Below are 15,014 nucleotides of genomic sequence, written 5' to 3'. Positions count from 1 at the left end.
TCTTCTAATTCTTTTAAAATAAGTTTGCGATGAGTTTCTCGAAGGCGGGGGAAGTTTTTACCTCCCTATGAGCTTCCCAGAGTACTTCCTTCGAGGTCCTCAGAACCCGGTTGTGTATTGAACGCAGTAAAGAGTGAGTGACCAGGGGGAGTGGGGTAAAAGAGGATAGAGAAAACGACTTGGAGAAAGGAGGGAGCCGTTAGCGAGTGGTTTTTTAAGACTTTTCCTCTGAGCTCCAGAAATAACTTTTGGCATTGTGGCCCGGTACCGCGTACGTATTGTGTAACAGAAATAGAAGTTTCACGAAACAGTACTTGCTGTAGATGCGCTCAGATCTTTTCTATAATACATTCTCTTAAAAATGGTCACTGTGACCCACTAAGTTGATTTTCTGACCTACCAATGGGTCACGACCAACAGTTTGAAAAAACACTGGATTAGAGCAGAATCATGTATTCACTGAAATATGTATTGCGTTTCTGCCATGCTCTTGGGCTCAAACATGGTTAAATTCCTGCATCAAATTCACAGCTTAGTGAGAGATTCAAGAAACTAAACAAAATGACAGTATCGTTTGACAGTAGTTGCCAGGGGGCCAGAGCAGAGCCACCAAACCCTGGCTTGGGGTGAAGGTATCGGGGAAGGCTTCCTGGGAACCCAGAGCAGGACAAAACAGTTAAAATTATTCATTCTATAAAAACTCAGAGCCTGTTCGAGAACTTGGCCTCCTAAATGTCAGTTATCAGTTTGAACTGACACACCTCACAATTGTTCTCAGGTTTTCCACAGTGGCTAGTCTCTTGAGCATTAATATTTATTATTAATAATTGTGTTTTTTTGTGAATACTCCTCCCATCAGGTAGCATTTAATGACTTAATTTAAGAATGTAAAAATCTCAGCATCCTGCGTCCTCACGATGTTAATGATGCAACTCAGTACTGTCCTGTTTCTGTGTGTGGAGAAAAGCCCTCAGTCAAGGGCTAGACCATGAGGTGTTTACCAGCGTGAGTGGGGCATTGAGTGTATCAGCTCATTCCAGGGAGTAGATGGTCCACCTCGTGACAGCAGGACTCTTAGTCATTATGACAGTATATTTCTTACTTTACACCAGTAAATGAATAATACATAATTAATTTATTAGATTTCATAAATAAAACTAGAATGAAGTTTGAGGAATAAAACTGAGTTAAGATGAAAGAAGGAGGGCATAGACAGTGCTGGAGCAGAAGCCAAGCTGTTGGGAGACAAGGGATCTGTATAGATAAATTACTGGAAGAATATTTTAGTTAACAGGCAACATAATAAAAGTTGTGAAATCCAAACTCTCATATATTTGCAGATTCGGGTGCTGTGTTTACGTTTGGGAAAACTAAATTTGCTGAAAATAATCCCAGCAAATTCTGGTTTAAAAACGATATGCCTATATATCTTTCATGTGGAGATGAACATACTGCTATTATTACAGGTTAGTGTTAAAATCTTAAATGAAGATAGTAATACTTAGGGAATCCTAAGTATTATAGATGTGCTGTGTTTGAAACATGTTGAAGATATACAGAAAGTGGAGGGTTTTTTTACTTTGCCAGATAATTCTTTTTTTTTTTTTGCCAGATAATTCTTGACAAATTGATTTATCAAGAGTGACTTCTAAGTTCCCTTAGTATATTTAAGTGTGATTTTCTATACATATTACTTTCTTAGAATAAATCTATTTGAATTTTTCAATATAATCAAAAAATTATTACTTTATAATCTTAGAAACTTTTTTTTTTTTTGTAGTATGCGGGCCTCTCACTGTTGTGGCCTCTCCCATTGCGGAGCACAGGCTCCGGACGCGCAGGCTCAGCGGCCATGGCTCACAGGCCCAGCCGCTCTGCGGCATGTGGGATCTTCCCGGACCAGGGCATGAACCCATGTCCCCTGCATTCGCAGGCGGACTGCCAACCACTGGGCCACCAGGGAAGCCCTTAGAAACTCTTTACACCTAACAGAATATGGCTATAGGTAGATGGGCAAGGGAGCCTGTTTCAACACAGAAAAGCAATGACAGTGTTTAAGTACAGCATTTTTATTGCTTTGTGATGACTTCTTCTTACATTATGTTGCAACCGCTTCGATTTATTATTTCTTTTTCCTTCCCACCAGGAAATAATAAGCTTTTCATGTTTGGCAGTAACAACTGGGGTCAGTTAGGATTAGGATCAAAATCGACTGTTAACAAGCCAACGTGTGTCAAAGGTTTGGGGTCTTTTCTTCTTTATCACTTTAAATACTTAAAGTGTATAAAGTACTTTTATATTGATTGTATAATTCTTTAATATATTATAAATAATAAAGTCTTTAGTTCTTTATTTTCTGAGATTTACTTGAATATTATTGGCATTTAACTTTATTTTTCATGTGATATTCAGAACTAGTTTTATATGTTAGGGTCTAAAAATCATATTGATTTTAAACCCAGAGACCACAAAGGAAGTAATGATTCTACAGTATTGCACTTGAACATCCTTTTTTTTTTCTTTTGGCCTGTTTGTAAACCAATTTAAATATTACTGTTACTGTATATACAGAGAACAAACAATATGATATGTTAGGATTTCGAGCTCTGTCTCATTTGTTCGAGTTGTGGACATTATGGTTCTGTTGGTTTTATAAAACACACTTTACCCCGCTGTGTATAGTTAGCAGCTGTGCTGAAGAAAATATTAGAACTAGGAGTTGATTAGTACTAGTGTTCTTACAAGAACAACAGGACAAAATATTTCAAATCAGGATTGTCCCAGAAAATATGAGACATATTACATCTTTACAAAGCTTTCTTGCCATTATGTGCAAAAGCTTCTGTTTGGTTATAACCTGTGAACATCAGCTATACTTGAATGGTGATGGAGATTCCTTGGGATATGACAAGAGCAGGATTCTTTATCTTTGTAGCCAAATTTTTAATTTCAGCTCAAAATTTCAGTGTAATTTATCATATGCATGCTATTTATAGATATTGCTGTGGAACTGTTGAAGTATTCCACTCGGTCAAAAAGTATTTACTGAGCACAGTCTACTAAACCCTTGGGTTTATTTACAGTGCCTATGATCCTTACTCTCAAATATCTAATCAAGCTAACAGGATTGTCTAGACTATGAGATCCTTGAGACCAGGGACTCTGTCTTAGTGATCTTTGTAGCCCCTATGCTAAGAGCTTAGGAGATGTTCTGTAAAAGTTTTTAATATGTAAATGAATGAATGAAGAACTTTAACATAGGTGTATGCCTATGAATATTGGACTTAGTGTTTTGTTGCGGCAGGTAGAAAGTAAGCTTGATGATGGTGATGGCAGATTAGGGAATAGATCAGGTTGGTGAAGAGGCAACAAAACAATGCAGTGGATCTCAGCACATGTTAATTACTTGTGGAGTTTTAAATAATATATAGGTGCCTAGGCTTTACCTCAAGCCTACTGACTCAGATTCTCCAGGGGTGGGGCTGAGCTATTTGTATTTTTTTTCAAAGCACCATTGGTTACTATGATGCACAAGTCCTTGCAAAAGCTTTTGATTTATTAGTTATGAACATTGACTTTGGAGTCAGACAAGCCTGGGTTTAAATCTGTGCTACCACTTGGTTATCATTTGACCTGGATTATTTGTCATTTCCATAATCATAAAATATCTTGTCATATTTTTATATTTTTAGCTTTAAAACTGGAAAAAATGAAATTTGCTGCCTGTGGAAGGAACCACACCCTAGTTTCAACAGGTATAGTATTCAATCTGTATGACTTCCTGCCCAATTTGAGGACTGAGGTCTCACTCCTGTGACATTTGTGACTTTGTAAAATTAATAGAAATGGTAACTTGGCAACAGTAAGATTAGGATTTTTAAAAAATGTAAATGGTTAGTACACTTGTTTGCCTATGAAAATATGCAGATAAATGTTAAGTGACTGAAGAAAAAGCTTCTTTTCTTGGATTATGTCAAGGGACAGCATCTCCTTACCTGTGTGCACACCTCAGGGGCCGCTTGCTCCTGATCTTGCTCTTCCCTCTTCTTTTCTGAGGGTGAGTGGAAGCCCTCCCCAAAAGACTATTGATATGAGTTAGCACAATTCCAATCAAAATCCGAACAGGGTGTGTGTGTGTGTGTGTGTGTGTGTGTAGAAATTCACAAGGTGGTTCTAAAGTTTATATGGAAAAGCAAAGGACCTAGAATAGCCAAAAGAATTTTGAAAAGACCAAAATTGGAGGACTAGCACTACCTGATTTCAAGACCTACTGTAAAGCTACAGTGATCAAGACAGTGTGCTAGCAGTGAAAAGGCAGACAGAGATGAATGGAACAGAATAGAATCCAGAAATAGACCCACATGTTTATGCCCAAGTAATATTTGACAAAGGTGCCAGGGCAGTTCAGTGGAGAAAAGGTAGTCTTCAGCAATCCTGCTGGAACAATTAGACATCCAGGCCCTGACCACCGAGCAGTCTTTACTACTTCCTTTCCCACAAACACAGCTTCTTCTGTCTTCAGGCTGTTCTCACTGCTTCGGCCCCTGCCTCACCTCTCTGCCCTCACTCATACTTTTCCTTTGCTGAAATGTCTTTTCTCTTTCTCTTACTTAGATTCTTGTCTCTTAAGATCCAGTATAAGTCTTAGTTCATCCATGGACTCAGATTCTTGTCTCTTCAGATCCACTATAAGTCTTACTTCATCCATGGAGCTTTTTGTGACTATTCAGCTTTTTCCTTATGTCATTCTCTGAACTGCTTCAGCATACTACCAACTCTGGTTTGTTCCATATGTGTTAAATTGTGTGGTTCAATTCCATGTGGCCTTGTAGTATCTTCCATTTGAAACCTAGTCTTATTTCCTCAATTAGGTTTCATTTTTTCTAAAATAATATCTAGTTTTAAATTTTTACTGATTCAGAATGATTTTGTCCTAAGTTTCCCCTGTAATTTAGTGAGGCTTTAATTCCATGTGCATGTTTATGACAGATATAACTAATTTTAATAAGTATATCTTTTTAAAAATAAATTTATTTATTTATTTTTGGCTGGTTGGGTCTTTGTTGATGCGCGTGGGCTTTCTCTAGTTGCGGCAAGCGGGGGCTACTCTTTGTTGCGGTGCGCGGGCTTCTCATTGCGGTGGCTTCTTTTGTTGCGGAGCATGGGCTCTAGGCATGTGGGCTTCAGTAGTTGTGGCACACAGCCTCAGTAATTGTGGCCCTCGGGCTCAGCAGTTGTGGCTCGTGGGCTCAGTGTTGTGACACACAGGCTTAGTTGCTCCACAGCATGTGGGATCTTCCTGGACCAGGGCTCGAACCCCTGTCCCCTGCATTGGCAGGCAGATTCTTAACCACTGCACCACCAGGGAAGTCCCAATAAGTATATCTTTATGTGTCATTACTTTAGAGCTTACTGGCAATGTTTATTATCTAGGAATGATATATTTCTTAATGTGATTAAGAAAATTGTTAACATTTATATAGTTCTTACCATGTGCCAAGTGCCATTCTAAGAATTTTATAAATGTTAACTCATTTAATCTTCATAACACCTCTATGGAGTAGGCACTATTATTATCCCATTTTACAGATGAGGAAAATGAGACACTGAGAGGTTAAGGATAGCTTGCCCAAGGTTACACAACTGATAAGTGGCAAGCCAGAATTTGCACCCAGGAAGTCTGATTCTGGTGTCCTCTCTCCTAGACACAATGCTATACTGGCTTTCTATTTAGCTAGAAAATTAAAATAATTACACAACATAGAATTTTCATGTTTCTAATTATATTCTTCTTGTATTCGCCTCATTTTACTTATTTGTTATCTATTATGTCTTAGCTTTAATGGGTATGGAAGGTAAAATTAATGAACCACATCTCTTTTAAAATAGTTTGATTTGGATTATAATCTAATTTGGAAATTACTTTCCTCTTTTTCACTCTGAGTTAATAGTTCTGCATTAGCAAGAAAATGCATTCCACACATTCTGTGCATTTCAATTGCTACTTAAACTCTAGAATGATTTATAAAATCTCACAAAAATGTGGAGCCTTGCTTGTTTTGCTGTATTTTTGACGCCTAAATGAAGTTGTTCACCAAATTGTAGGATAATGCCAGCTTTCAGCTTTCTTCACTGGTAATAGAGGAACTGTCTGATACACACTGGTCTGCCTCATAAAGATGGTGACTATGGTATACTGATGTTTTCTTTTCTGTGTGCAGAAGGAGGCAAAGTATACGCCGCTGGAGGAAATACTGAAGGACAGCTGGGACTTGGTGATACTGAAGAGAGAAACACTTTTCATCTAATTAGTTTTTTTACATCCCAGCATAAGATTAAACAACTCTCTGCTGGGTCTAACACTTCAGCTGCGCTGACTGGTAAGACTTTTTTCCACTTCAAACTGGGACACATCCCTTTTTTTTAGACCAGAATATACCAAGTCAGTAAACTGAAGACAGCAATGCTGTTTAGTTTTCTTTCATTGACCATGTGTTTTCAGAAGACATTTAAAATAGAACTTAAAATCATGACATATACTACAACTTTATGCTTACAGACGTTTAGAAGGTAATTGTTAAATAAATTCGAAGCTGTGCTATCCATCTGTTCCTTTAGATATTCTTAAACATTATCTTCATTGTGTGTTCTGAAAGTTATATTTCAGCTTTAATGAAGTTGCTGTCAGAAACATCCTAGAAATCTGTTGGATATATGTTATTAAAATACAGTTTGTAGGGCTTCCCTGGTGGCGCAGTGGTTGAGAGTCCGCCTGCCGATGCAGGGCACACGGGTTTGTGCCCTGGTCCGGGAAGATCCCACATGCCGCGGAGCGGTTGGGCCCGTGAGCCATGGCCGCTGAGCCTGCGCGTCCGGAGCCTGTGCTCTGCAACGGGAGAGGCCACAACAGTGAGAGGCCTGCATACCGCAAAAAAAAAAAAAATAGTTTGTAATGGTCATTGCATCTCTCTGCCCTCCCTATCAAAAGCCCATATGAGAAATTTCTTTAAAATTTGGAGCCGAGATAAACGTGTCTCACTGAAGAAGCTGCTGGTGTGCTGCTTCATTCCAGTCCGGAGAGCTGTGTAACGTGCGGTGTTAGAGAAAGCCTGCGCGCAGCAATGAAGACCAAACGCAGCCAAAAAAAAAAAATTTTTTTAAAGAAATTGTAATAAGTAGCTACCTGGTATAAATATCTTAGTAGTACTTTTCTTTCAAGATACATAATTTTTCTAAATTAAAAAATAAATGCTCTGTTGGAAGTATAATAACTTGCCATCCCTGCTACCTCTTAAAACCTTTTTTCCTCTTTGTGTTTTCTTTATAGAGGATGGAGAGCTTTTCATGTGGGGTGACAATTCTGAGGGGCAAATTGGTTTACAAAATATAACTAGTATATGTGTCCCTCATCAAGTGACCATTGGAAAACCTATCTCCTGGATCTCTTGTGGATATTACCATTCAGCTTTTGTAACAAGTAAGACGGAACAGTTTGGATTTCTCATGTTATCTCCCATTTCTAAGTTATTACTAAATAATAAAATGTCATAACATTCTACATTTCTGTAGAAATATTGTCATGGTACTACATGTAATGAAATAATTTTGGTCTGTTTTAGGTCACAGTATTTCTTCATTTCAGTAATGAGTATAATTTCAAACTATCTGACGTGTTAACTTTTTTTTAATATCGTTGGTACTATTTTATTTATTTCTTTAATTAATTTTCTATTTTTGTCTGTGTTGGGTCTTCATTGATGCACACGGGCTTTCTTTAGTTGTGGCGAGCAGGGGCTACTCTTTGATGTGGTGCGCAGGCTTCTCATTGCAGTGGCTTCTCTTGTTGCGGAGCACGGGCTCTAGGGACGCGGGCTTTGGTAGCTGCGGCACGTGCGCTCAGTAGTTGTGGCTCATGGGCTCAAGAGCGCAGGCTCGGTAGTTGTGGTGCACGGGCTTAGTTGCTCCACGGTATGTGGGATCTTCCCAGACCAGAGCTCGAACCCGTGTCCCCTGCACTGGCAGGCGGATTCTTAACCACTGTGCAACCAGGGAAGTCCCTTAACTTTTTTTTAATGAATGTTAGGTCTATTAGGAAAACAAAATTTATGCATAAGAAACCCTTCTAAATTTTGGCTCTCAAACTTCTTAGACTCTTTGGCATTAAAAACAGGACCTGTGAGCCTCTTTTCTCTGGATCCACTTGGCTCTGTACTTTGACCTACTCTATTCTTGTCCTGATAATTCGTTCTTATTGTTTCAGTACATGAGTCATAGATTTTCATTGTAGGAATAGGGATGAAGATTAGATGAAAAAGGAAGGGAGTTCAGTATGGGATATGCTTTCCTTTGTTGGGACTTTTCTCAGGATCCCCCGTTTCTCCTTTTCCTGGGCTCACTGGCAACCTTCTCTATCTTAGTTAAAATATTTTAAATGTTGGACTCTAACTATTATAGCCTGCATCTACACTGGTAGTAATACCAGAAGTATGATCATGGTTTTCCATCTTATTTATGGTTTTTCTAACAGTAAAAACACCCAGCAGAAATAGTTCTATGGACCCTCTTAGATATCTCTCTAAATATTTGTTTTATACATTTACTTCCTATTCTGTGCACCTCAGATTCAGGTTTAGAACGTGCTTATTGACCTATCCCAGTGCCCCCCAGGTTTACCAATGAATTGGTAGCAACTTGGTACCAAGAAAAGGCAAACTCTGACTTGGCTGGGTTTGTTCACTACTGGGTCAGCTTGTGTCTTGAAGAAACAATATTTATTCAATCAATAAATATTGTTGAATGAGGAGGTGAGTGAATGAATGATAAATTGACTGTGTTCCTTGGGACAATACCACATACCAACTTATTTGCAACTCCTGGGGTTGGTATATTCTGTACTCACTTTGTTTATAAAACAAAAAACAGGGAAAAAAATACCCGTGCAAGAACAAATAATCAAAAGCATTGTCTTATATTTGGGCCTTAATAAAACTCCCAGAATCAATTTTTTTTTACTACTGCTTTAGCCAGTAGGGAAACAAGTGGAATTATTTGTTTTAACCAATAGGCATTACATTTAACTTTTTTGTTTTGTTTTCTGTTTTTATGCCTTTTTTAAAAAACAGCTTTATTGTTGTATAGGTCACCTACCATACAATTCACCCATTTAAGGTGTGAGGAGCAGCAGGAATTTATAGACAGTAGTAGAAAGAGACTTATCTGGACTCAGTAACTCCTTTCATATGAGAGGCAAGAAGCATGGGAAAAGGGGGAGCGTGCTGACTTACTGAGCACTTCTGTGCCAGTGTTTGCCGAATACTTCAGAGAAAACTGTGGTTCAGAAAGCTTCATTTTTTGTACAGATCATTCTAAAAAATGAGTATAGCTGTGTTTGCAGTATTTGACCAAGTTTTAAGTGGCACATACCATGTGCATTAGATGTCATACAACTTCCCTAAGTTCTGATTTGCTAGAAGGGCTCTCAAGCTTCAGTAGCTGGTTATACTCGTGGCTTAGATTTATTACAGCAAAGGATACCGAGCAAAAGCAGCAGGAAAGATCTGTATCCTCCAGAGAGGTCCACTATGCGCTTCCTCGTCCTTCCTATTTCAAGGCCGCACAGGACATGTTTTCTCTTTGCAGTGAACTACAGGGATGTGTGTGTAATGTCTCTGCTCAGGGAAGCCTACTCTATTCTAAGGTTCTGAGGCTTTTGTGTGGGTGGCTGGTGTCATGTAGGCACATCCTGCTAGCAACTAGTCATGGCAACTGCAACTCGGGTCCCTCAACAGTGAAACCAGGTGCACATCATCAGTGTTGAAGTTTGTGCAAAGCAAGCCTCTCTTAGCTTCTTGCTAAGCTGGCATAATTCATTTCTCCAGGTGTACATAACAAAAACATCAATCACCAACATAAAGAACACTCCCAAGGGCCACATTCCCAGGGGCTGGTCAACAGTCAGTCAGTCGTGCTTCTCTTGGAGACATGCAAATAATACAAGAGGTGCTGTGTTACCTCTTTCCTCATATCAGTGGTGATGCGTTCTGTGTCATAATCTTTGGATTAGATTATGTATTTACAACAGTTTTTAAATTCCTGTTTTATAGAACTCAGTTCAGTTCATAGAAATGAATAAAAAAAGTTCCTGCTTTCAAGAAGCTCATAGTATAGCGTGGGACGTGTGATAACAGAAGAAAATAAATAGTATTGGTATGGACAAGGCAGTGATTAAATGTCATGAGTTCCTTAATAAGAGAATCTTTCTGGAAAAAGTGCCATCTAACTGAGTAAAATCTGCTATCTTTAGTCTCACCATATTTACTTCACACATAAATGGGTTTTCTACAATAAGTTTCATTAAAAGCAATTATTTATTCACCAAGTATTCATTAAATGTTTAATGTACTAGACACACTGCTAAGTTCTTGCAATACCATAGTGAGCAAGACAAAATCCATGTCCTTATGGGGGTTTAATGTCAAGTCATTTTGCTTTATTGAAAGTAGGTAGAAGTAAGATCATCTTTTCTACGTATTGTGAAACAGGTAAAATAATTTTCTAGTTGTTACTAGTAGTGCTGGTCGTGAATTCTTCAGGAAGATTTTGGATTAGAATAATCAAGGGGAAGGGAAAATCTACCTTTATTTCCTTACCATTCAGTAAAAATATCTCAAGAAAGGTCAAATTTATTAAGTTGAGATTTTCTACATTTTTTTATCAAACGTGAGAACATGTACCAAAAAGACCGGTATTTGTTCATGTCTATGTCATCATCGATCACTGTCCTTTTCCTTCAATAGCGGAGGGAGAACTGTACACCTTTGGAGAACCTGAGTATGGGAAGTTAGGTCTTCCCGAAAAGCTGCTGATCAATCACAAAGTGCCCCAGCTGGTGCCTGGAATTCCTCAGAAGGTGATCCAAGTAGCTTGTGGTGGAGGGCACACAGTTGCGCTCACAGGTAAGTGTGCGGCTCCGTTCCCTGCTTTCTTTGGTAGCTAATGAAAAAAGCTTTTTTTACATTCATTTATTTTTATTGTGGTAGGAACACTTAACATCTGATCCGTCCTCTTAACAGATTTTTAAGTTTACAATACAGTATTGTTATCTATAGGCACAATGTTGTATGGCAGGTCTCTAGAACTTTTACCTTTGCATAGCTGAAACCTTATACCCATTCATTAGCAGCTCCCCTCTCCCCCTACCCCAGCCCCTGGCAACCACCATTCAAGTCTCTGCTTCGATGAATTTGACTGTTTTAGATACTTCATGTAAGTTGGCTTTGCATCTTTTTCCATTAAGAACCCCACCTTTTGTTCCTATAGTTAATAAACATTTCTGGCCTGTGGAAGAAATTTTTAAGTAGAAAAAAATGAATCTTGTTGAATTATTTTTGCTAGCATAATTGACATTTTCATGATCTTAACACGTTTAATGGCAGCAAATAACGTTTTTTAGCTCATTTTCAAGAACAAATTGTTTTCCTCATATATATGTATTCCATATTTATTTAAAATTGACATTATTTTTTCTGAAATACCTTATTTTGGAGAAGCTCCCTGCTAATGCTGTTTTCTACTTGTCATTGATAATTCTTTTTGATATTCACAATGTCTAACTTGGTGATTTCTTTGTGATTTTTATGTTCTGTTATAGTAATTCATTGAAGTGTTAAGATTTTAAATTACAGATAATAAAAAAAGTTAGAACTTTAATAGTAATGTCACTTTTGGCTTCTGAACTTTGTATTTGGTATGACATGTGACTTCTCAGGATTCTAGTCAGGATAATTAAAATAGACTTACTATTTGTTAATATGCTTACTAAATTGATGCTCCCAAATTTGTTCAGCATTAGATTTATTTTAGATGAGTAGTATAGAGGTCATGCAGTTAGGTAGTGAATGGTTATGATATATTTTGGTCAAAAAGAAATAAACAGTTTCTGAAGTCACCACTTAATCTTCAGTAACCCGAAGCTAGAAGTGTTCTAGACAAATTTTAAGTAATACCCATTTCTCAGATGATAATGCTTAAATGTTGCAAGGTGATTAAGCAATATCTTATCTTTAGATTTTCCTCTCTTACATCGCTTTTCCTTGACTTCCTATTCTAGTCCCAGTCATGTGTATAAAGCTATGGTTTCCCAGAATTACAGTTTCCAGATGGAGTCTTTTCAAAGTGAGAAATAATTTTTTTCCAGGCCTCAACTCTAAATTTGGAAATAATTCTGAGGTTTAAGTTTTTTTCAAAACTTCTTCTGATAAAGTGAATTTTCATATAATTTCTAAAAGACATGTTAGGAATTAAACTTCAAAATTAATCTTTATAAATTATCTGAAAATTTATTCTATGGGCAGAAATGCAACTTATTCTTCATGTGTTATGTTATATGCTAAGGCAGGGGCCAGGGAGAGTCGTGTGTCTAAAGGACGCTTTCATCACCACTCGTTTATCCTATTTTTGTGCTTTTCTATTTCTCAAGACTATGTGAGCTAATATTTACTGTTATTGGAGTTCCTTTGGAATCACTTCCAAAATATTAATATAATATAGTATGGATAAACAACAAGGTCCTACTGTATAGCACAGGGAACTATATTCAGTATCCTGTGACAAACCATAATGGAAAAGAATATGAAAAAGACTATATATATGTATAACTGAGTCACTTTGCTATACAGAGGAAAATAACACAACATTGTCAATCAACTATACTTCAATAAAATTAAAAATTTTAATATAGAGGAAAGGCTTTTCCCCTCCTTTGATTATTATTGCATTTCCTAGTAAATGAGCTTTACCTGTGAATAAATCTAGCATGTCTGATGTAAGTTTTCATTCTCATGCTAATTCTCCTCTGAAATTGTTTTCTAAAATAGGTTATTCCATTAAATTACTGTTAATAAGTAAGGACGTTTTCTGTGGGAAACACTAGTCGTTTAGTTAGGGCAGTGAAAGGAATTAGCTTAATGACAACTGATGCTTTTTAACAAACTGAGTGGTAATTATAGGGACTTTTTAGGTAGTAGTTCACCGACTTTTGTGTCTTTAGCAATTCCTTCTATGGTTATATGTAAAAGATAAAATCAGGCCCATGCCATTATTGTTACAATTGTGTACCTTGTCATTTTTCTCTTCCTTTATCACTGAGGAATGTATATGTAAGTATTAGGTATTCTTATATGAGTATTTCTTTGAGAGGCCCTTAACCCTCATTATAAAAGGTGGAATAGCACTGTTTTTCTAGATATAATGGTGACAGTGCCTGTACCTCTGAAATCCTTTTCTTGTGTTTGCCCCTCCCCTTTCAGAGAAGGCCGTGTACACCTTTGGGCTGGGACAGTTTGGTCAACTGGGTCTTGGCACTTTTATTTTTGAAACTTCAGAACCCAAAGCCGTTGAGAATATTAAGGATCAGAAAATAAGTTATGTTTGCTGTGGAGAAAACCACACAGCTTTGATAACAGGTACAGATCAGAATTTCTGTTAATATACTTATGGAACTGGGTATATTTTATTACAAAATAAACACCATATGGAATGAATGTATCTAACTTGAGCAAAGGAAATAATAACTGAGAAAATGGAATTCTTTGTTTAATATGCCAACGTGTAAACTCCTTTTTCATATTTTAGTTTAATTTAAAATCTGTGTAAATGATCCAAAGGTTTAGAGCCTCAAAATGTGTCAATGCTATCAGAGGTAAGACCATAGCATTATACTGTGGCAGAAGTATAAAAAGTAAAAAGCTGGAATCTTTTTGAAATTGTATCAATTTGAAGGCTCTGAACTCTGCTCAGGCCAAAGGGAAAAGTCTCGTAAGAAAGAACTTATTTTAAAATATTCTCCCTCTTCAGTCTGACAGCTACATTCAGGCTGAGTAAATTCTTATGATGCTTCTGCCACTGGGAGGCGTTTTCAGGAGTAACACTTTCATACTTTCTCCACAGTGGTAGACAGAAAGGTACCCCAAAGACTATTAATTAAATGAATACCTGGGTCCTCTAGCTCTTCTGCTCTGTAGTTTCCCCTTTATCCGGGGAGATGGTGCTGTGGGTCTACTTCTCAACCTCAGAAACTAGGTGCTGCCAATGTAGGACTCAGTAGAGGTACTTCCCTAAAATGACTAACTCACCTATAGATAATTAATATGGAGCTGGAGGAATCAGGCTCCCGGACTTCAGACTATACTACAAAGCTACAGTCATCAAGACAGTATAGTACTGACACAAAAATAGAAATATAGATCAATGGGACAGTATAGAAAGCCCAGAGATAAACCCACGCACATATGGTCACCTTTTCTTTGATAAAGGAGGCAAGAATATACAGTGGAGAAAAGACAGCCTCTTCAATAAGTGGTGCTGGGAGAACTGGACAGGTACATGTAAAAGTATGAAATTAGAACACTCCCTAACACCACACACAAAAATAAACTCAAAATGGATTAAAGACCTAAATGTAAGGCCAGACACTATCAAACTCTTAGAGGAAAACATAGGCAGAACACTCTATGACATTAATCACAGCAAGATCCTTTTTGACCCACCTCCTAGAGAAATGGAAATAAAAACAAAAATAAACAAATGGGACCTAATGAAACTTAAAAGCTTTTGCACAGCAAAGGAAACCATAAACTAGAGCAAAAGACAACCCTCAGAATGGGAGAAAATATTTGCAAATGAAGCAACTGACAAAGGATTAATCTCCAAAATTTACAAGCAGCTCATGCAGCTCAATAACTAAAAAACAAACAACCCAATCCAAAAATCGGCAGACGACCTAAATAGACATTTCTCCAAAGAAGATATCCAGATTGCCAGCAAACACATGAAAGAATGCTCAACATCATTAATCATTAGAGAGATGCAAATCAAAACTACAGTGAGATACTGTCTCACGCCAGTCAGAATGGCCATCATCAAAAAATCTAGAAACAATAAATGCTGGAGAGGGTGTGGAGAAAAGGGAACACTCTTGCACTGTTGGTGGGAATGTAAATTGATGCAGCCACTAT

At 37.5% G+C, this 15,014-nt stretch overlaps 1 protein-coding gene across 1 annotated transcript in view; it reads left to right on the top strand.

Annotated features, from left to right (window-relative positions):
• RPGR (retinitis pigmentosa GTPase regulator) overlaps positions 1-15,014 on the top strand; it is a 63,026-nt gene that overhangs the window by 4,289 nt on the left and 43,723 nt on the right. Inside the window, exons 2-8 of the mRNA XM_024764566.1 lie at positions 1,341-1,466; positions 2,147-2,239; positions 3,693-3,755; positions 6,222-6,380; positions 7,328-7,477; positions 10,797-10,955; positions 13,308-13,463. Coding sequence (XP_024620334.1) covers positions 1,341-1,466; positions 2,147-2,239; positions 3,693-3,755; positions 6,222-6,380; positions 7,328-7,477; positions 10,797-10,955; positions 13,308-13,463 — 906 coding nt within the window. The remainder of the gene's footprint in view (positions 1-1,340; positions 1,467-2,146; positions 2,240-3,692; positions 3,756-6,221; positions 6,381-7,327; positions 7,478-10,796; positions 10,956-13,307; positions 13,464-15,014) is intronic.

This window comes from Neophocaena asiaeorientalis, unplaced genomic scaffold (genome assembly GCF_003031525.2).
Source record: "Neophocaena asiaeorientalis asiaeorientalis breed wild unplaced genomic scaffold, Neophocaena_asiaeorientalis_V1.1 scaffold870, whole genome shotgun sequence".
NCBI lineage: Eukaryota > Metazoa > Chordata > Mammalia > Artiodactyla > Phocoenidae > Neophocaena > Neophocaena asiaeorientalis.
Note: the sequence above shows the minus strand (reverse complement) of the source record. Positions and strands in the feature narration are given on the sequence as shown.